The following is a 22462-nucleotide window of genomic DNA, read 5'->3' on the forward strand; positions in this document are numbered from 1 at the left end:
CTGTTTGAATACTCTCTGTAGACCGGGCGCTGTTTGAATACTCTCTGCAGACCGGGCGCTGTTTGAATACTCTCTGTAGACCGGGCTCTGTTTGAATACTCTCTGTAGACCGGGCCCTGTTTGAATACTCCCTGTAGACCGGGTGCTGTTTGAATACTCCCTGTCGACCGGGCGCTGTTTGAATACTCTCTGTAGTCCGGGCTCTGTTTGAATACTCTCTGTAGACCGGACGCTGTTTGAATACTCTCTGTAGACCGGGCTCTGTTTGAATACTCTCTGTAGACCGGGCCCTGTTTGAATACTCCCTGTCGACCGGGCTCTGTTTGAATACTCTCTGTAGTCCGGGCTCTGTTTGAATACTCTCTGTAGACCGGGCTCTGTTTGAATACTCCCTGTAGACCGGGCTCTGTTTGAATACTCTCCGTAGACCGGACGCTGTTTGAATACTCTCTGTAGACCGGGCTCTGTTTGAATAGACTCTGTAGACCGGGCTCTGTTTGAATACTCTCTGTAGACCGGGCGCTGTTTGAATACTCTCTGTAGACTGCGCGCTGTTTGAATACTCTCTGTAGACCGGGCGCTGTTTGAATACTCCCTGTAGACCGGGCGCTGTTTGAATACTCTCTGTAGACCGGGCGCTTTTTGAATACTCTCTGTAGACTGAGCGCTGTTTGAATACTCTCTGTAGACCGGGCGCTGTTTGAATACTCTCTGTAGACCGGGCGCTGTTTGAATACTCTCTGTAGACCGGGCGCTGTTTGAATACTCTCTGCAGACCGGGCGCTGTTTGAATACTCTCTGTAGACCGGGCTCTGTTTGAATACTCTCTGTAGACCGGGCCCTGTTTGAATACTCCCTGTAGACCGGGTGCTGTTTGAATACTCCCTGTCGACCGGGCGCTGTTTGAATACTCTCTGTAGTCCGGGCTCTGTTTGAATACTCTCTGTAGACCGGACGCTGTTTGAATACTCTCTGTAGACCGGGCTCTGTTTGAATACTCTCTGTAGACCGGGCCCTGTTTGAATACTCCCTGTCGACCGGGCTCTGTTTGAATACTCTCTGCAGTCCGGGCTCTGTTTGAATACTCTCTGTAGACCGGGCTCTGTTTGAATACTCTCTGTAGACCGGGCTCTGTTTGAATACTCCCTGTAGACGGGGCTCTGTTTGAATACTCTCTGTAGACCGGTCGCTGTTTGAATACTCTCTGTAGACCGGGCCCTGTTTGAATACTCCCTGTAGACCGGGCTCTGTTTGAATACTCTCTGTAGACCGGGCTCTGTTTGAATACTCTCTGTAGCCCGGGCGCTGTTTGAATACTCTCTGTAGACCGGGCGGTGTTTGAATACTCTCTGTAGACCGGGCGGTGTTTGAATACTCCCTGTAGACCGGGCTCTGTTTGAATACTCTCTGTAGACCGGGCGCTGTTTGAATACTCTCTGTAGACCGGGCTCTGTTTGAATACTCTCTGTAGACTGGGCTCTGTTTGAATACTCTCTGTAGACCGGGCTCTGTTTGAATACTCCCTGTAGACTGGGCTCTGTTTGAATACTCCCTGTAGACCGGGCGCTGTTTGAATACTCCCTGTAGACCGGGCGCTGTTTGAATACTCTCTGTAGACCGGGCTCTGTTTGAATACTCCCTGTAGACCGGGCGCTGTTTGAATACTCTCTGTAGACCGGGCTCTGTTTGAATACTCTCTGTAGACCGGGCTCTGTTTGAATAGACTCTGTAGACCGGACGCTGTTTGAATACTCTCTGTAGACCAGGCGCTGTTTGAATACTCTCTGTAGACCGGGCGCTGTTTGAATACTCTCTGTAGACCGGGCGCTGTTTGAATACTCTCTGTAGACCGGGCTCTGTTTGAATACTCTCTGTAGACCGGGCTCTGTTTGAATACTCTCTGTAGACCGGGCTCTGTTTGAATACTCTCTGTAGACCGGACGCTGTTTGAATACTCTCTGTAGACCGGGCTCTGTTTGAATACTCTCTGTAGCCCGGGCGCTGTTTGAATACTCTCTGTAGACCGGGCGGTGTTTGAATACTCTCTGTAGACCGGGCGGTGTTTGAATACTCCCTGTAGACCGGGCTCTGTTTGAATACTCTCTGTAGACCGGGCGCTGTTTGAATACTCTCTGTAGACCGGGCTCTGTTTGAATACTCTCTGTAGACCGGGCTCTGTTTGAATACTCTCTGTAGACCGGGCTCTGTTTGAATACTCCCTGTAGACCGGGCTCTGTTTGAATACTCCCTGTAGACCGGGCGCTGTTTGAATACTCCCTGTAGACCGGGCGCTGTTTGAATACTCTCTGTAGACCGGGCTCTGTTTGAATGCTCCCTGTAGACCGGGCGCTGTTTGAATACTCTCTGTAGACCGGGCTCTGTTTGAATACTCTCTGTAGACCGGGCTCTGTTTGAATAGACTCTGTAGACCGGACGCTGTTTGAATACTCTCTGTAGACCAGGCGCTGTTTGAATACTCTCTGTAGACCGGGCGCTGTTTGAATACTCCCTGTAGACCGGGCTCTGTTTGAATACTCTCCGTAGACCGGACGCTGTTTGAATACTCTCTGTAGACCGGGCTCTGTTTGAATAGACTCTGTAGACCGGGCTCTGTTTGAATACTCTCTGTAGACCGGGCGCTGTTTGAATACTCTCTGTAGACTGCGCGCTGTTTGAATACTCTCTGTAGACCGGGCGCTGTTTGAATACTCCCTGTAGACCGGGCGCTGTTTGAATACTCTCTGTAGACCGGGCGCTTTTTGAATACTCTCTGTAGACTGCGCGCTGTTTGAATACTCTCTGTAGACCGGGCGCTGTTTGAATACTCTCTGTAGACCAGGCGCTGTTTGAATACTCTCTGTAGACCGGGCGCTGTTTGAATACTCTCTGCAGACCGGGCGCTGTTTGAATACTCTCTGTAGACCGGGCTCTGTTTGAATACTCTCTGTAGACCGGGCCCTGTTTGAATACTCCCTGTAGACCGGGTGCTGTTTGAATACTCCCTGTCGACCGGGCGCTGTTTGAATACTCTCTGTAGTCCGGGCTCTGTTTGAATACTCTCTGTAGACCGGACGCTGTTTGAATACTCTCTGTAGACCGGGCTCTGTTTGAATACTCTCTGTAGACCGGGCCCTGTTTGAATACTCCCTGTCGACCGGGCTCTGTTTGAATACTCTCTGTAGTCCGGGCTCTGTTTGAATACTCTCTGTAGACCGGGCTCTGTTTGAATACTCCCTGTAGACCGGGCTCTGTTTGAATACTCTCCGTAGACCGGACGCTGTTTGAATACTCTCTGTAGACCGGGCTCTGTTTGAATAGACTCTGTAGACCGGGCTCTGTTTGAATACTCTCTGTAGACCGGGCGCTGTTTGAATACTCTCTGTAGACTGCGCGCTGTTTGAATACTCTCTGTAGACCGGGCGCTGTTTGAATACTCCCTGTAGACCGGGCGCTGTTTGAATACTCTCTGTAGACCGGGCGCTTTTTGAATACTCTCTGTAGACTGAGCGCTGTTTGAATACTCTCTGTAGACCGGGCGCTGTTTGAATACTCTCTGTAGACCAGGCGCTGTTTGAATACTCTCTGTAGACCGGGCGCTGTTTGAATACTCTCTGCAGACCGGGCGCTGTTTGAATACTCTCTGTAGACCGGGCTCTGTTTGAATACTCTCTGTAGTCCGGGCTCTGTTTGAATACTCTCTGTAGACCGGGCTCTGTTTGAATACTCCCTGTAGACCGGGCTCTGTTTGAATACTCTCCGTAGACCGGACGCTGTTTGAATACTCTCTGTAGACCGGGCTCTGTTTGAATAGACTCTGTAGACCGGGCTCTGTTTGAATACTCTCTGTAGACCGGGCGCTGTTTGAATACTCTCTGTAGACTGCGCGCTGTTTGAATACTCTCTGTAGACCGGGCGCTGTTTGAATACTCCCTGTAGACCGGGCGCTGTTTGAATACTCTCTGTAGACCGGGCGCTTTTTGAATACTCTCTGTAGACTGAGCGCTGTTTGAATACTCTCTGTAGACCGGGCGCTGTTTGAATACTCTCTGTAGACCAGGCGCTGTTTGAATACTCTCTGTAGACCGGGCGCTGTTTGAATACTCTCTGCAGACCGGGCGCTGTTTGAATACTCTCTGTAGACCGGGCTCTGTTTGAATACTCTCTGTAGACCGGGCCCTGTTTGAATACTCCCTGTAGACCGGGTGCTGTTTGAATACTCCCTGTCGACCGGGCGCTGTTTGAATACTCTCTGTAGTCCGGGCTCTGTTTGAATACTCTCTGTAGACCGGACGCTGTTTGAATACTCTCTGTAGACCGGGCGCTGTTTGAATACTCTCTGTAGACCAGGCGCTGTTTGAATACTCTCTGTAGACCGGGCGCTGTTTGAATACTCTCTGCAGACCGGGCGCTGTTTGAATACTCTCTGTAGACCGGGCCCTGTTTGAATACTCCCTGTAGACCGGGTGCTGTTTGAATACTCCCTGTCGACCGGGCGCTGTTTGAATACTCTCTGTAGTCCGGGCTCTGTTTGAATACTCTCTGTAGACCGGACGCTGTTTGAATACTCTCTGTAGACCGGGCTCTGTTTGAATACTCTCTGTAGACCGGGCCCTGTTTGAATACTCCCTGTCGACCGGGCTCTGTTTGAATACTCTCTGTAGTCCGGGCTCTGTTTGAATACTCTCTGTAGACCGGGCTCTGTTTGAATACTCTCTGTAGACCGGGCTCTGTTTGAATACTCCCTGTAGACGGGGCTCTGTTTGAATACTCTCTGTAGACCGGTCGCTGTTTGAATACTCTCTGTAGACCGGGCCCTGTTTGAATACTCTCTGTTCATCGGTCGCTGTTTGAATACTCTCTGTAGACCGAGCTCTGTTTGAATACTCTCTGTAGACCGGGCGCTGTTTGAATACTCTCTGTAGATCGGGCTCTGTTTGAATACTCTCTGTAGACCGGGCTCTGTTTGAATACTCTCTGTAAACCGGGCTCTGTTTGAATACTCTCTGTAGACCGGGCGCTGTTTGAATACTCCCTGTAGACCGGACGCTGTTTGAATACTCCCTGTAGACCGGGCTCTGTTTGAATACTCTCTGTAGACCGGGCTCTGTTTGAATACTCTCTGTAGACCGGACGCTGTTTGAATCCTCTCTGTAGACCGGACGCTGTTTGAATACTCCCTGTAGACCGGGCTCTGTTTGAATACTCTCTGTAGACCGGGCTCTGTTTGAATACTCTCTGTAAACCGGGCTCTGTTTGAATACTCTCTGTAGACCGGGCTCTGTTTGAATACTCTCTGTAAACCGGGCTCTGTTTGAATACTCTCTGTAGACCGGGCTCTGTTTGAATACTCTCTGTAAACCGGGCTCTGTTTGAATACTCTCTGTAGACCGGACGCTGTTTGAATACTCTCTGTAAACCGGGCTCTGTTTGAATACTCTCTGTAAACCGGGCTCTGTTTGAATACTCTCTGTAAACCGGGCTCTGTTTGAATACTCTCTGTAGACCGGGCGGTGTTTGAATACTCTCTGTAGACCGGGCTCTGTTTGAATACTCCCTGTCGACCGGACGCTGTTTGAATACTCTCTGTAGACCGGACGCTGTTTGAATACTCCCTGTAGACCGGACGCTGTTTGAACACTCCCTGTCGACCGGGCGCTGTTTGAATACTCTCTGTAGACCGGGCTCTGTTTGAATACTCCCTGTAGACCGGGTGCTGTTTGAATACTCCCTGTCGACCGGGCGCTGTTTGAATACTCTCTGTAGACCGGGCCCTGTTTGAATACTCTCTGTAGACCGAGCTCTGTTTGAATACTCTCTGTAGACCGGGCCCTGTTTGAATGCTCCCTGTAGACCGGTCGCTGTTTGAATACTCTCTGTAGACCGGGCTCTGTTTGAATACTCTCTGTAGATCGGTCGCTGTTTGAATACTCTCTGTAGACCGAGCTCTGTTTGAATACTCTCTGTAGACCGGGTGCTGTTTGAATACTCTCTGTAGACCGGACGCTGTTTGAATACTCTCTGTAGACCGGGCTCTGTTTGAATAGACTCTGTAGACCGGGCGCTGTTTGAATACTCTCTGTAGACCGGGCTCTGTTTGAATACTCTCTGTAGACCGGGCGCTGTTTGAATACTCCCTGTAGACCGGGCTCTGTTTGAATACTCTCTGTAGACTGGGCGCTGTTTGAATACTCTCTGTAGACCGGGCTCTGTTTGAATACTCTCTGTAGACCGGGCTCTGTTTGAATACTCCCTGTAGACCGGGCTCTGTTTGAATACTCTCTGTAGACCGGGCGCTGTTTGAATACTCCCTGTAGACCGGGCTCTGTTTGAATACTCCCTGGATACCGGGCGCTGTTTGAATACTCCCTGTAGACCGGGCTCTGTTTGAATACTCTCTGTAGACCGGACGTTGTTTGAATACACTCTGTAGACCGGGCTCTGTTTGAATACACTCTGTAGACCGGGCGCTGTTTGAATACTCCCTGTCGACCGGGCTCTGTTTGAATACTCCCTGTAGACCGGGCTCTGCTTGAATTCTCTCTGTCGACCGGGCTCTGTTTGAATACTCTCTGTAGACCGGGCTCTGTTTGAATACTCCCTGTAGACGGGGCTCTGTGTGAATACTCTCTGTAGACCGGGCGCTGTTTGAATACTCTCTGTAGACCGGGCTCTGTTTGAATACTCCCTGTAGACCGGGCTCTGTTTGAATACTCCCTGTCGACCGGGTGCTGTTTGAATACTCCCTGTAGACCGGGCTCTGCTTGAATTCTCTCTGTAGACCGGGCTCTGTTTGAATACTCTCTGTAGACCGGGCGCTGTTTGAATACTCTCTGTAGACCGGACGCTGTTTGAATACTCTCTGTAGACCGGGCTCTGTTTGAATACTCTCTGTAGACCGGACGCTGTTTGAATACTCTCTGTAGACCGGGCTCTGTTTGAATAGACTCTGTAGACCGGGCTCAGTTTGAATACTCTCTGTAGACCGGGCGCTGTTTGAATACTCTCTGTAGACCAGGCGCTGTTTGAATACTCTCTGTAGACCGGACGCTGTTTGAATACTCTCTGTAGACCGGGCTCTGTTTGAATACTCTCTGTAGACCGGGCGCTGTTTGAATACTCTCTGTAGACCGGGCGCTGTTTGAATACTCTCTGGAGACCGGACACTGTTTGAATACTCTCTGTAGACCGGGCTCTGTTTGAATACTCTCTGTAGACCGGGCTCTGTTTGAATACTCTCTGTAGACCGGGCGCTGTTTGAATACTCTCTGTAGAACGGGCGCTGTTTGAATACTCCCTGTAGACCGGGCTCTGTTTGAATACTCTCTGTAGACCGGGCGCTGTTTGAATACTCCCTGTAGACCGGGCTCTGTTTGAATACTCTCTGTAGACCAGGCGCTGTTTGAATACTCCCTGTAGACCGGGCTCTGTTTGAATACTCCCTGTAGACCGGGCGCTGTTTGAATACTCCCTGTAGACCGGGCTCTGTTTGAATACTCTCTGTAGACCAGGCGCTGTTTGAATACTCCCTGTAGACCGGGCTCTGTTTGAATACTCCCTGTAGACCGGGCTCTGTTTGAATACTCCCTGTAAACCGGGCTCTGTTTGAATACTCTCTGTAGACCAGGCGCTGTTTGAATACTCTCTGTAGACCAGGCGCTGTTTGAATACTCCCTGTAGACCGGGCTCTGTTTGAATACTCTCTGTAGACCGGGCGCTGTTTGAATACTCCCTGTAGACCGGGCTCTGTTTGAATACTCTCTGTAGACCAGGCGCTGTTTGAATACTCCCTGTAGACCGGGCTCTGTTTGAATACACTCTGTAGACCGGGCGCTGTTTGAATACTCCCTGTAGACCGGGCTCTGTTTGAATACTCTCTGTAGACCAGGCGCTGTTTGAATACTCCCTGTAGACCGGGCTCTGTTTGAATACACTCTGTAGACCAGGCGCCGTTTGAATACTCCCTGTAGACCGGGCGCTGTTTGAATACTCCCTGTAGACCGGGCGCTGTTTGAATACTCTCTGTAGACCGGGCTCTGTTTGAATACTCTCTGTAGACCGGGCTCTGTTTGAATACTCTCTGTAGACCGGGCTCTGTTTGAATACTCTCGGTCGACCGGGCTCTGTTTGAATACTCTCGGTAGACCGGGCTCTGTTTGAATACTCCCTGTAGACCGGGCTCTGTTTGAATACTCCCTGTAGACCGGGCGCTGTTTGAATACTCTCTGTAGACCGGGCTCTGTTTGAATACTCTCTGTAGACCGGGCTCTGTTTGAATACTCTCGGTCGACCGGGCGCTGTTTGAATACTCCCTGTAGACCGGGCTCTGTTTGAATACTCTCTGTAGACCGGGCTCTGTTTGAATACTCTCGGTCGACCGGGCGCTGTTTGAATACTCCCTGTAGACCGGGCTCTGTTTGAATACTCTCTGTAGACCGGGCGCTGTTTGAATACTCTCTGTAGACCGGGCGCTGTTTGAATACTCCCTGTAGACCAGGCGCTGTTTGAATACTCTCTGTAGACCGGGCTCTGTTTGAATACTCTCTGTAGACCGGGCTCTGTTTGAATACTCTCTGTAGACCGGGCTCTGTTTGAATACTCTCTGTAGACCGGGCTCTGTTTGAATACTCTCTGTAGGCCGGGCGCTGTTTGAATACTCTCTGTAGACCAGGCTCTGTTTGAATACTCTCTGTAGACCGGGCTCTGTTTGAATACTCTCTGTAGACCAGGCGCTGTTTGAATACTCTCTGTAGACCAGGCGCTGTTTGAATACTCTCTGTAGACCGGGCTCTGTTTGAATACTCTCTGTAGACCGGACGCTGTTTGAATACTCTCTGTAGACCGGGCTCTGTTTGAATACTCTCTGTAGCCCGGGCGCTGTTTGAATACTCTCTGTAGACCGGGCCCTGTTTGAATACTCTCTGTAGACCGGGCCCTGTTTGAATACTCTCTGTAGACCGGGCCCTGTTTGAATACTCCCTGTAGACCGGGCTCTGTTTGAATACTCTCTGTAGACCGGGCTCTGTTTGAATACTCTCTGTAGACCGGGCTCTGTTTGAATACTCTCTGTAGACCGGGCTCTGTTTGAATACACTCTGTAGACCGGGCGCTGTTTGAATACTCTCTGTAGACCGGGCTCTGTTTGAATACTCTCTGTAGACCGGGCTCTGTTTGAATACTCTCTGTAGACCGGGCGCTGTTTGAATACTCTCTGTAGACCGGGCGCTGTTTGTATACTCTCTCTGACTCTGCTCCCCGTGTGTATGCCCCGCACAGCCCCCTCTATACTCCCCAACCACCCTCTGCCCACCCTTACCCCATGCGATGACAGAATGCCAGCCGCCCCCTGTTGGTCATGCGATGAGGGGTGAGCGAGTGATGGGCCGTGTGCCTACCTGGGACTGACCACGTCCTGGGGCACTTGGAACCACTCCAGGAGTTTGCTCTCCAGCCCCACCCCGACCTTGACCAGGTAAGAGGTCGGGTCGACTGAGCACGCCCAGTAGTGCCTGCCCTGGGTCAGAGCCACATCGCCAACGACCAGGTCAATGCACAAGTGGCAGCTGGTCATGATCTGCTCAGCCGCGAAGAGCATGGGGAGACCGGCAACGCTACGGACAGCCTGTTGGTCCTTGCTGACGACGAGGCGGTCTCTGCTATAACCCCATTTGTTGTCCAGGAGGAAATGGAGGACTGGAGAATGGAGGGCGACAATGAGGGAGGGTGGGGGGGGGGTTCGGAGGATGATGGGAAATGTCGGGGGTGTACAACACACACACACACCAAATAAAAACACAGAACGGGAACCAACAAGAGAGAGTTGGCCGAAGGAGATCGCGTCAGAAAAGATGGTGGGAGTGTTAAATATTTGATGGCAGACAATGAAACGGGAGACAGAGAGAAAAAGAGAGAGAGAGAAAGAAGCAGTCAGAAAATCAGTTGCCTTTCCAATCATCTCTCGGTGTTGGGGGGGGGTTGTGGGGACAGCTTCCTCACCTGCCAGCGGCCTCCTCTCCGATTCGGTCAAGATCGCGCTCAGACTCGTCAACCGGCGGTGGGCGGCCATTTTGTGGTGGGCGGCCACTTTGGCGAAGGCGGTGGGGTTGGGGAGTGGGACGGCTGTGGGAAGGGCTGTCATTTTGAGACGGTGGCCGTCGTGCGAAAGGGGGCATCGTGCAGAGAGCAACCGTTTCGCGAACGGCCGCCATTTTGGGAAGGGCTTGTCATTCACGGGAAGGCAAAGGCCTTGTGGTGTTATCGCTCGGCTTTTAATCCAGAGGCCCACGTAATGTTCTGCAGACCTGGGTTCGAATCCCACCACAACAGATAATCTCCGTGAGTCCACTCCGAATTGTTGGAAAAATCCATCTCGTTCAAAAATGCCTTTTAGGGGAAGGAAACTGCCCTCTTTACCTGATCTGGACTCCACGTGACTCCAGACCCACAGCAACGTGATTGACTCTTAACTGCCCTCTGGGCAATTATGGACGGGCAATAAATGCTGGCACAGCCAGCACTGCCCTCATCCCGTGAATATAATTTAGGGAACGTTCCCTGAGTGCCAGTTTGTGATGGTGGCCATTGTGTGAAAGGGAGCATTGTGCACAGAGCAGCCATTTTGGGAAGGGTAGCCATTTTGTGAAGGGTGGGCTAGGTCTTGCGATGGACGTGTGCTGCATTTTGTGCTGGCAGCTGTCGGGTGGAGGGCGGCCATTTTAAAGGAAGTGGCCATTCTGAGAGGGGCGGCCATTTGAAGATTGGTGGCCATTCTGAGGGGATCGGCCACTTTAAGGGAGGTGGCCATTCTGAGAGGGGCGGCCATTTTGCGACGGACAGCTCCAGCCAATTGGTCCCTCTCCACGCACCCCCTTCTCTTCACGCATCACTCCCCCCACCCCCCCCCACCCCCACCCCACAACAACAAAGCCCCCAACTTCCATAGAAACAATACCCAAAATCCCAAGCACTCTCTAGCTCGCGTCCCGTGATCCACCCGCAAGATAACACCAGAAAAAATGGCGTCGACATGCAGAAGCGGTTTTTAATTTATTCGTTGACAGGAAGGATGCAGAAGCTTTGGAAAGAGATCAGATGTTGCCTAGTATGGAGGGAAGGTCTTATGAGGAAAGGCTGAGGGACTTTCGTTAGAGGTGACTTAATTGAGACATAAAAGATAATTAGAGGGTTAGATAGGGTGGACAGTGAGGGCCTTTTCCCTCAGATGGTGACGGCTCGCACGAGGGGACACAGCTTTAAATTGAGGGGTGGTAGATATAGGACAGACGTCAGTGGTAGTTTCTTTACTCGGAGAGTAGGAGGGGTGTGGAACGCACTGCCTACAACAGGAGTAGACTCACCAACTTTAAGGGCATTGAAATGGGCATTGGATAGGCACATGGGCGAGAAGGGAATGGTGTAGGTTAGATGGGCTTCAGATTGGTTCCACAGGCCAGCACGACATGGAGGGCCGAAGGGCCTGCACTGCACTGGACTGTTCTATGTTCTATATGTTCGATGAATGAGGGGGTTTCTGGCTGGGCCAGTGTTTATTACCCAACCCTAATTGCCCAGGAGGTAGTTAAACACATGGGTCTGGAGTCACGTGTAGGCCTGACCAGGCAAAGGAGGGCAGTTTCCATCCCTGAAGGGCATTACTGAACCGGATGGGTTTTTCCAATGATTTTCCAACGATTGATAAAGGAATAAAGGTCATAATTGGACTCTTACGTCCTGGTTTTTTTTTGATTGAATTCAAAAGCACCCCCCGCCCCCTCAAAATCAGTCAGGCATGACAATAGGCAGCCCTGCGAAAATGGCCAAAGATGCGAAGTGAGGACAAGGTGAGGGGGCGACACGGTGGCTCAGTGCTTAGCACCGCTGCCTCACAGCGCCAGGCTCCCAGGTTCGATTCTAGCCTCAGGGCGACTGTCTGTGGGGAGTTTGCACATTCTCCACTCCACCCCCCCCCGTGTCTGCTTGGGTTTGCTCCAGGTGCTACGGTTTCCTCCCACAATCCAAAGATGTGCAGGTTAGGGTGGATTGGCCATGCTAAATTGTCCTGTAGTGCCCAGTGATGTGCAGGTTAGGGTGGATTGGCCATGCTAAATTGTCCCATAGTGCCCAGTGATGTGCAGGTTAGGGTGGATTGGCCATGCTAAATTGTCCCGTAGTGCCCAGTGATGTGCAGGTTAGGGTGGATTGGCCATGCTAAATTGTCCCATAGTGCCCAGTGATGTGCAGGTTAGGGTGGATTGGCCATGCTAAATTGTCCCGTAGTGCCCAGTGATGTGCAGGTTAGGGTGGATTGGCCATGCTAAATTGTCCTGTAGTGCCCAGTGATGTGCAGGTTAGGGTGGATTGGCCATGCTAAATTGTCCCGTAGTGCCCAGTGATGTGCAGGTTAGGGTGGATTGGCCGTGGTAAATTGTCGCATAGTGCCCCAGGGATGTGCAGGTTAGGGTGGATTGGCCATGCTAAACTGTCGCATAGTGCCCCAGGGATGTGCAGGTTAGGGTGGACTGGCCGTGCTAAATTGTCCCATAGTGCCCAGGGATGTGCAGGTTAGGGTGGATTGGCCATGCTAAACTGTCGCATAGTGCCCCAGGGATGTGCAGGTTAGGGTGGACTGGCCGTGCTAAATTGTCCCATAGTGCCCAGGGATGTGCAGGTTAGGGTGGATTGGCCGTGCTAAATTGTCCCATAGTGCCCAGTGATGTGCAGGTTAGGGTGGATTGGCCATGCTAAATTGTCCCGTAGTGCCCAGGGATGTGCAGGTTAGGGTGGATTGGCCGTGCTAAATTGTCCCATAGTGCCCAGGGATGTGCAGGTTAGGGTGGATTGGCCATGCTAAACTGTCGCATAGTGCCCCAGGGATGTGCAGGTTAGGGTGGACTGGCCGTGCTAAATTGTCCCATAGTGCCCAGGGATGTGCAGGTTAGGGTGGATTGGCCGTGCTAAATTGTCCCATAGTGCCCAGTGATGTGCAGGTTAGGGTGGATTGGCCATGCTAAATTGTCCCATAGTGCCCAGGGATGTGCAGGTTAGGGTGGATTGGCCATGCTAAACTGTCCCATAGTGCCCAGGGATGTGCAGGTTAGGGTGGATTGGCCGTGCTAAATTGTCCCGTAGTGCCCAGGGATGTGCAGGTTAGGGTGGATTGGCCATGCTAAATTGTCCAATGGTGCCCAGGGATATGCAGGTTAGGGTGGATTGGCCATGCTAAATTGTCCCATGGTGCCCAGGGATATGCAGGTTAGGGTGGATTGGCCATGCTAAATTGTCCCGTAGTGCCCAGGGATGTGCAGGTTAGGGTGGATTGGCCATGCTAAATTGTCCCGTAGTGCCCAGGGATGTGCAGGTTAGGGTGGATTGGCCATGCTAAATTGTCCCATAGTGCCCAGGGATGTGCAGGTTAGGGTGGATTGGCTATGCTAAATTGTCCCATAGTGCCCAGGGATGTGCAGGTTAGGGTGGATTGGCCATGCTAAATTGTCCCATAGTGCCCAGGGATGTGAAGGTTAGGGTGGATTGGCCATGCTAAATTGTCCTGTAGTGCCCAGGGATGTGCAGGTTAGGGTGGATTGGCCATGCTAAATTGTCCCATAGTGCCCAGGGATGTGAAGGTTAGGGTGGATTGGCCATGCTAAATTGTCCTGTAGTGCCCAGGGATGTGCAGGTTAGGGTGGATTGGCCATGCTAAATTGTCCCATAGTGCCCAGGGATGTGAAGGTTAGGGTGGATTGGCCATGCTAAATTGTCCCATAGTGCCCAGGGATGTGAAGGTTAGGGTGGATTGGCCATGCTAAATTGTCCCATAGTGCCCAGGGATGTGCAGGTTAGGGTGGATTGGCCATGCTAAATTGTCCCGTAGTGCCCAGGGATGTGCAGGTTAGGGTGGATTGGCCATGCTAAATTGTCCTGTAGTGCCCAGGGATGTGAAGGTTAGGGTGGATTGGCCATGCTAAATTGTCCCGTAGTGCCCAGGGATGTGCAGGTTAGGGTGGATTGGCCATGCTAAATTGTCCCATAGTGCCCAGGGATGTGCAGGTTAGGGTGGATTGGCCATGCTAAATTGTCCCGTAGTGCCCAGGGATGTGCAGGTTAGGGTGGATTGGCCATGCTAAATTGTCCTGTAGTGCCCAGGGATGTGAAGGTTAGGGTGGATTGGCCATGCTAAATTGTCCCGTAGTGCCCAGGGATGTGCAGGTTAGGGTGGATTGGCCATGCTAAATTGTCCTGTAGTGCCCAGGAATGTGCAGGTTAGGGTGGATTGGCCATGCTAAATTGTCCTGTAGTGCCCAGGGATGTGCAGGTTAGGGTGGATTGGCCATGCTAAATTGTCCTGTAGTGCCCAGGGATGTGCAGGTTAGGGTGGATTGGCCATGCTAAATTGTCCTGTAGTGCCCAGGGATGTGCAGGTCAGGTACATTAGTCAGAGTAATAGGGTCGGGGAATAGGTTTGGTTGGGATACTCTTTGGAGGATCATTGTGGACCTGTTGGGCCGAAGGGCCTGTTTCCACACTGTTGGGATTCTATGAAAATGTCAAGGGGCCTCCCATCCTCCCCCCTGTGCCCCCTCACTCCCCAGCCCCCACAGGGTGTATGGCACCATCCACAGATAAATACGTGTTCGGCAAACACATGACTGACAAATAGGCAAGACAGCCTCCCACGCCCCACCCCCAAAAGGCAGCCATTTTGTGAAGGGGAACCATTTTGTATTTTCATGCGCAGGACAGTCAAAATGTGAGGTGGGGAGAGAAAAATGGGTGAATAGGTAGTCAGTGCAAGACAGACAGAGAGCGTTGAGAAACCGTCCCTGGTGAGCGCCCGGGATTGACCAGGGGCAGAGAAATAAAAAAAGGCCTTGGGCCTACTTCAACAGCAGCTGCCTTGGCTCATTTGCAATTGCGGCCTACTTTTTCAGATGAAGCCTGCTACTCGTGGTGAGGGGCTTGGGGTTTCCGCAGGGTTTAACCCCCAGGCCCCTTTCATCATGGAGAGCCTGGGGTTCCTACGCATCTCAAACAGACAGCAACACTCGATAACCAGCAAGCGAGACAGTGTAGAGGGAGCTTTACTCTGTATCTAACCCAATGCTGTCCCTGTCCCTGGGATGGGGGGTCAGTGTAGAGGGAGCTTTACTCTATATCTAACCCCGTGCTGTCCCTGTCCCTGGGATAGGGGGGTCAGTGTAGAGGGAGCTTTACTCTGTATCTAACCCCGTGCTGTCCCTGGGATGGGCGGAACAGTGTAGAGGGAGCTTTACCCTGTATCTACAGAGCCGCCAACGCTGGATGCCAGTTGAAATGCCGACCCATGTGCCCGTAGGGACGTTGACAGAGGGTGAGGCTCGTGGTCTTACCTGGTGCGGGAGGGCTGCGGAGGTAGATTTCCTCGCTGTACTCCCCGTAGCCCGCCTTGTTGTACCCGCGCACCCTCAGCGCGTAGACGCGGTCCAACTCCAGGCACCCCACGGCCGTGCCCGTGCCCTGCACCTCCTCGATCCTGTGCCAGCGCGGCAGGCCCTTGGGTGGGTGCTCGGCCTGGCGGTACCCCACCTCGTAGTGCCAGGCCTCGGCAGAGTCCTCGGGCAGCCGCCAGCAGAGGTAGATCTGGTCGTAGGCGTAGGTGCGCTGGGTATCGATGACTGGGGCGTCGGGCACTGCCAGAGACAGGGAGGGGTGTGGGCGTCAGTACAACCTCAACCACAAACCCACCAGCGCCAGTCCCGTCACCCGCCAGAACCCGGGCCCACCCACTCCTTCCACATCGCGTGCTTGACGAACATCATGGGCCATGTATCTGGGCACGTTTATGCGACTCTATCTCCAAACCCCCCTCGCAGGCGCCGCAGGATTACATTCTACCCCAGGGGAGGATATCTTCCCCCCCCCTCACCCCACCCTTTTTTGGAGGGCCATCCCCTCGCCCTCAATACCCTCCCGCCCATTTGCGAAGCTGTCATCACAGCGACCTTATGGAGCTCAGACACATCCGGCTGCTCCCTCCTAAAGCTGGGCTCCAGCTCTGAGTCTCCGCCCACAGGCCGAGGGTGTCATCAGGGGGGCGGAGCCAACTGAGCACTAACATTAATCCCTTCAGAGCCACTTGCCATCTGCAACACCCGCCTTTCACTCTCTCATTCAGTCACACACACTCTCTGACACACACACATTCTCTCTCACACACACACCCTCTCTCTCACACATGCACTTTCTCTCACACATGCACTTTCTCTCACACACGCACTTTCTCTCACACACTGACACACACACACTCTCTCTCTCACACACATAAACGCACACTCTCTCTCTGACACACGCTCTCTCTCTCTGACACACACTCTTATATGCACACACACTCTCTGACACACTCTCTCTGTGACACACACACTCTCTCATACAAATACACAGTCTCATACAGTCTCACACATACACATCTCTCTCTCAAACACAGACACACGCACACTCTACCTGTCTCTCACACACTTTCTCTCTCTCTCACACACACACACACACACTCTCTATCTCTCTCTCTCTCTCTCTCACTCACATTTGAATTTTAAAAGTGTATAAGGTACTGGTCAGCCCACAGCTGGAATACTGAGAACAACTTTGGACCCCGTATCTAAGAAAAGATAGACTGAGCGTCAGAACGCTCTGGAGAAGGTCACTCAGGCTGATCTCAGGGGACGGAGGGGACTGTCTGCTGAGGGAGAGGGTGAGTGGGTTGAGGCCTGGGGTTCAGTGAACAAGAGGGGACCTTATTGAGGATTCTCAGGTGGACATGGGCAGGGAGGAGATGTGGAGAGGGTGTTCCTCCCTTGTTTGTGTGAGAGAGTCTAGGCCCAGAGGGGGCACAGCCTCAGAGTAAGGGGTCCCCCATTGAAGAGGGGGCATGAGGAGGGATTCCTGCTCTTTCCGAGGGGAGTAAATCGGTAGAAATCATTACCCAGAGGCTGGATCATTCAGGATATTCGAGGCTGAGACAGAGTTTTAATCAGGAAAAGTGGGAGCTGTGGGTGATCAGATCAGCCAGCAAATGGTGGGTGGGCCGAAAGGCCTACATTAGTTCTTGCGTCTAATGGTACGACATGTGATGGGCTGAAGGCCCAAATTCTGTCCTGCGTCTCAGGATGTAGGTGGAGAGTGCAGGCTTCCTCCTCTCTCCAGGCCCGGGCCTGGATCTAGGCCTGGTCCCGCTTTGGCTACCTGAGCCCACTCCCGCCCCACCAGCCTACAAACCCCCATTTCCACCCTCCCCCCGCATTTCCCACCGCCCCCCCGCCCCCCAACCCCGTCGCGTCAGTAAGACCGCTCATCAGCCACCTCGGTCAGTCCCATCCGCCCCCCCCCCCCCAAACCCGCTCCCAGAAGTCGAGAGAAGGCGGTGTGGCCTATTACGTAGGCCCGAAGCCTACCCGGAGTTGTTCGCTGACCTGTGGCGAACTGCAGGTTACTGAGCAGACTCAGTTCGCTGGCAATGTCCAGCTGGAAGTGGTCGAAGGACGAATCGGCCGCCGGGGAGAAGTTTTGTAAGGATTCGGTGGCTTTGACCAGCCTGAGAAACAGAGCACACATTAAATCATGGAGGGAGCACGTCCTAAAGACAGCTACGTACAGAGACTGGAAGAGTACACGAGCAATAGCCAATCCTGCCCAAGACAATTGAGAGACGGCGGCTGAGGTAAGTGTGCACACGCATGACATATTGGAGCAAGATTAGGCCATTCGGTCCATCTGCTCTGCTATTCTGTCATGGCTGGTGTGTTTCACAACCTTGTTTTCCCCACCGACCAATCAAGAACCATTCTCTCTCTTGCTCTCGCTCTGTCTCTCTGTCTTAAAGACACTCAACGGTGAGGCCCCTCTCTGTGGCAATGGGCTCCACACATCCACCACCCTCCGACTTGACAAACTACCCCACCTCTCAGTGCCGCTGCCTCACAGTGCCAGGGACCCGGATTCGATTCCCCACCTCAGGCACTTCAGGGTGGATTGGCCGCGCTAAATTGTCCCATAGTGCCCAGGGATGTGCAGGTTAGGGTGGATTGGCCATGCTAAATTGTCCCATAGTGTCCAGGGATGTGCAGGTTAGGGTGGATTGGCCATGCTAAATTGTCCCATAGTGCCCCAGGGATGTGCAGGTTAGGGTGAATTGGCCATGCTAAATTGTCCCATAGTGTCCAGGGATGTGCAGGTTAGGGTGGATTGGCCATGCTAAATTGTCCCGTAGTGCCCAGGGATGTACAGGTTAGGGTGAATTGGCCATGCTAAATTGTCCCATAGTGTCCAGGGATGTGCAGGTTAGGGTGGATTGGCCATGCTAAATTGTCCCATAGTGCCCAGGGATGTGCAGGTTAGGGTGGATTGGCCATGCTAAATTGTCCCATAGTGTCCAGGGATGTACAGGTTAGGGTGGATTGGCCATGCTAAATTGTCCCATAGTGTCCAGGGATGTGCAGGTTAGGGTGGATTGGCCATGCTAAATTGTCCCATAGTGCCCAGGGTTGTGCAGGTTAGGGTGGATTGGCCATGGGAAATTGTCCCGTAGTGCCCAGGGGAGAGGGAGTTGGGGAGGGGGGCGATTGGGGGAGGGGAGAATGGTGGGGTGGGGTTGGGTTACCTCGCGTGCAGCTGCTTGGCCGCCTGGATGAAGCCTGGCTGGTCAGTCTCCTTGAGCACTTCCTGGGTGTAGGTGACCATTCCGGAATGTTCCAGCATGCCCTGGTGCTCGGCGATCTGCGTGTGCAGGCTCTGCAGCCGCCTCCGCTTGCACTCCTGGATGGCCCGGGTCAAGGATTCCTGCTTCTCCTCCAGTACCTCGCACAGCTCCCTCACCGAGGTCACCACCTCCTCACACGCCCGTCCGCTGTTGGCCTGCTCGGGACGGGATCATCACAGACAGGTCATGGAGGGCCTACGCCAACCCCCGGGGTCAGAGAGTCAATGCTGAGGGAGTGGGCGCTGTGGGAGGGTCAGTGCTGAGGGAGTGGGCACTGTCAGAGGGTCAGCGCTGAGGGAGTGGGCACTGTCAGAGGGTCAGTGCTGAGGGAGCGGGCGCTGTCAGAGGGTCAGTGCTGAGGGAGTGGGTGCTGTCGGAGGGTCAGTGCTGAGGGAGTGGGTGCTGTCGGAGGGTCAGTGCTGAGGGAGTGGGTGCTGTCGGAGGGTCAGTGCTGAGGGAGTGGGTGCTGTCAGAGGGTCAGTGCTGAGGGAGCGGGCGCTGTCAGAGGGTCAGTGCTGAGGGAGTGGGCACTGTCAGAGGGTCAGTGCTGAGGGAGTGGGTGCTGTCAGAGGGTCAGTGCTGAGGGAGCGGGCGCTGTCGGAGGGTCAGTGCTGAGGGAGTGGGTGCTGTCGGAGGGTCAGTGCTGAGGGAGTGGGTGCTGTCGGAGGGTCAGTGCTGAGGGAGTGGGCGCTGTCAGAGGGTCAGTGCTGAGGGAGTGGGCGCTGTCGGAGGGTCAGTGCGGAGGGAGTGGGCACTGTCGGAGGGTCAGTGCGGAGGGAGTGGGCACTGTCGGAGGGTCAGTGCTGAGGGAGCGGGCGCTGTCAGAGGGTCAGTGCTGAGGGAGTGGGCGCTGTCAGAGGGTCAGTGCTGAGGGAGTGGGTGCTGTCAGAGGGTCAGTGCTGAGGGAGCGGGCACTGTCAGAGGGTCAGTGCTGAGGGAGTGGGCACTGTCAGAGGGTCAGTGCTGAGGGAGTGGGTGCTGTCAGAGGGTCAGTGCTGAGGGAGCGGGCGCTGTCGGAGGGTCAGTGCTGAGGGAGTGGGCGCTGTCAGAGGGTCAGTGCCGAGGGAGTGGGCACTGTTGGAGGGTCAGTGCTGAGGGAATGAGTACTGTCGGAGGGTCAGTGCTGAGGGAATGGGCACTGTCGGAGGGTCAGTGCTGAGGGAGTGGGTGCTGTCGGAGGGTCAGTGCTGAGGGACTGGGCGCTGTCGGAGGGTCAGTGCTGACGGAGCGGGCACTGTCAGAGGGTCAGTGCTGAGGGAGTGGGCGCTGTCGGAGGGTCAGTGCTGAGGGAGTGGGTGCTGTCGGAGGGTCAGTGCTGAGGGACTGGGCGCTGTCGGAGGGTCAGTGCTGACGGAGCGGGCACTGTCAGAGGGTCAGTGCTGAGGGAGTGGGCGCTGTCGGAGGGTCAGTGCTGAGGGAGTGGGCGCTGTCGGAGGGTCAGTGCTGAGGGAGTGGGTGCTGTCGGAGGGTCAGTGCTGAGGGAGTGGGTGCTGTCGGAGGGTCAGTGCGGAGGGAGTGGGCACTGTCGGAGGGTCAGTGCTGAGGGAGCGGGCGCTGTCAGAGGGTCAGCGCTGAGGGAGCGGGCGCTGTCAGAGGGTCAGTGCTGAGGGCGTGGGCACTGTGGGAGGGTCAGTGCTGAGGGAGTGGGCGCTGTCGGAGGGTCAGTGCTGAGGGAGTGGGTGCTGTCGAAGGGTCAGTGCTGAGGGAGCGGGCACTGTCAGAGGGTCAGTGCTGAGGGCGTGGGCACTGTGGGAGGGTCAGTGCTGAGGGAGCGGGCACTGTGGGAGGGTCAGTGCTGAGGGAGCGGGCGCTGTCGGAGGGTCAGCGCTGAGGGAGTGGGTGCTGTCGGAGGGTCAGTGCTGAGGGAGCGGGCGCAGTCGGAGGGTCAGCGCTGAGGGAGCGGGCGCTGTCAGAGGGTCAGTGCTGAGGGAGCGGGCACTGTCGGAGGGTCAGTGCTGCGGGAGCGGGCACTGTCGGAGGGTCAGTGCTGCGGGAGCGGGCACTGTCGGAGGGTCAGCGCTGAGGGAGCGGGCGCTGTGGGAGGGTCAGCGCTGAGGGAGCGGGCGCCCTGGGGGCTCGATCCTCCCAGCTGCCAACTCCGTTGACGCCAAGACACCCTCCCAGTGGAAGACCCTTCCCATCCCCCTCCCAATAACACAAACACCACATTCTTTACCCCTCGACAATTCGGCCATCGCTGGGATCCCCTGTCCCCCTGTTGGGGCGAGGGTCTCGCTGAGGGAGTGGGCGCTGTCAGAGGGTCAGCGCTGAGGGAGCGGGCGCTGAGGGAGGGCCAGCGCTGAGCTAAGAAATCCCGAGCGTCCCCTCGCCCCTCCAACACTCCTTCCAATCTGTGACACCCAGCCTGGACTGGCAGAGGGTGGTCCCCACCCTGTCCTGGTCGGATGAGTTGGTCATCCAAATTGGCACAGTTGGCAGCTCGACCTACCTCCGTCTGCTGTACCAGCTCGTCGAGGATCTGGATCTGGGTCTGGACTAGGTTCTGATTGCTGACGATGAGGGAAATTGTCCTGGTGAGCTTGTCCTGGGAGGAGGGGTTAGAGGAGGGAGGCGAGAGAGAGAGAGGTTAGTGATGATGGAGGGTGATGCCAAGGGTGGTCGGTTGGTAGGTGAGATGGAGGGAGGGGGGGGGTCATGGAGGGGAGGAGGGTAGGTGAGGGAACAGGTGGAGGGTACGCGTGGAGGAGCGGAGGGGGGGGGGGGTGACAAGGAGATTGATGGAGAGAGTCAGGGAGGAGATGGAGAGAAGGTGAGAGAGAGGGAGAGATGGGGAGGAGACGGTGGGGGGAGAGAGAGAGAGAGAGAGAGAGAGGAGGCAGAGAGACGGGGGGAGATGGAGAGGGGAGGAGGGAGAGAAATGCAGAGGGAGGGTGATGGAGAGAGAGAGAGAGAGAGATAGGTGATGGATGGCAGCAGGGAGAGGAGGGAAGAGAGAGGGAGATAGATGGAGAGAGAGAGAGAGGGAGTGGAAAGAGAGGGAGGGTGGAGAGAGAGAAAGAGAGAGGGAAATAGAGAGTGAGAGAGAGAAAAATGGAGAGGGTGAGGGAGGAGAGAGAGTGAGAAGGGGGTGGAGAATTTTGGGGGTGGTGTCAGGATTAATTGGGGGGGAGTGAGGGGGAGAAGGAAGACACAGGACAATGAGGGGGGTGGAGGGCGGGAAAAGAAGGGTTGTAGGGGTGTGGGGGGGGGGGGGGGGAAGAGAGGGAGAGAGTGGGATAGCATGAGATGGAACAGGTCATCAACGACTCATCAAAGGGCCCGGGGAGTTCAGTGACCTACTCGCACCCCCCCACCCCCTCGTCTCCCCCTCCCCTCCCCCTCGAGGCGAGACCCTCTCGTGTATGTGGGGGTGGGGGGTGTCAGCCCTGGGCATCTCCGTGTGGCGGTTTTCGGGCCTAACTCGGGCCGCATGCCCTGCGCTGCTGGCCCCCACCCTCTCTTCCCCTCCCCACCCCCCGGGGGTGAGCTGGGCGTGGGAGCGGAGGGGCCGAACGGCCTGACAACCACCCCCTCCCTCCCCCACGCCCCCCCCCCCCCACACCCTGCCGTGAGCACACTCGGGGTGCACCTGACCCTGTCTCTCTCTCTCTCCCTGTCCCCCCAGCCCCCACACTCCCAGGCCTTGGCCTACCTTCAGAGCCTGGTAGACGTTGGCGACCGGAGCGATTTTATGCGCGGTGTGTACCCGCCGCAGTTTACAGAGTTGGCAAATGAGGC

At 54.6% G+C, this 22462-nt stretch overlaps 1 protein-coding gene across 1 annotated transcript in view; it reads right to left on the minus strand.

Annotated features, from left to right (window-relative positions):
* The window catches only part of LOC122546111 (tripartite motif-containing protein 46-like), a 147993-nt gene that overhangs the window by 119509 nt on the left and 6022 nt on the right, over positions 1-22462 (minus strand). The window contains exons 2-7 of the mRNA XM_087985126.1: positions 22377-22457; positions 21174-21269; positions 18626-18879; positions 17439-17560; positions 15363-15662; positions 9393-9690 (exon numbers count right to left, since the gene is read on the minus strand). Of these exons, the coding sequence (XP_087841252.1) occupies positions 9393-9690; positions 15363-15662; positions 17439-17560; positions 18626-18879; positions 21174-21269; positions 22377-22457 (1151 nt within the window). The remainder of the gene's footprint in view (positions 1-9392; positions 9691-15362; positions 15663-17438; positions 17561-18625; positions 18880-21173; positions 21270-22376; positions 22458-22462) is intronic.

This window comes from Chiloscyllium plagiosum, unplaced genomic scaffold (assembly GCF_037043375.1).
Source record: "Chiloscyllium plagiosum isolate Xiang-an unplaced genomic scaffold, Cpla_swu_hap1 HiC_scaffold_50, whole genome shotgun sequence".
Classification (NCBI taxonomy): Eukaryota; Metazoa; Chordata; class Chondrichthyes; order Orectolobiformes; family Hemiscylliidae; genus Chiloscyllium; species Chiloscyllium plagiosum.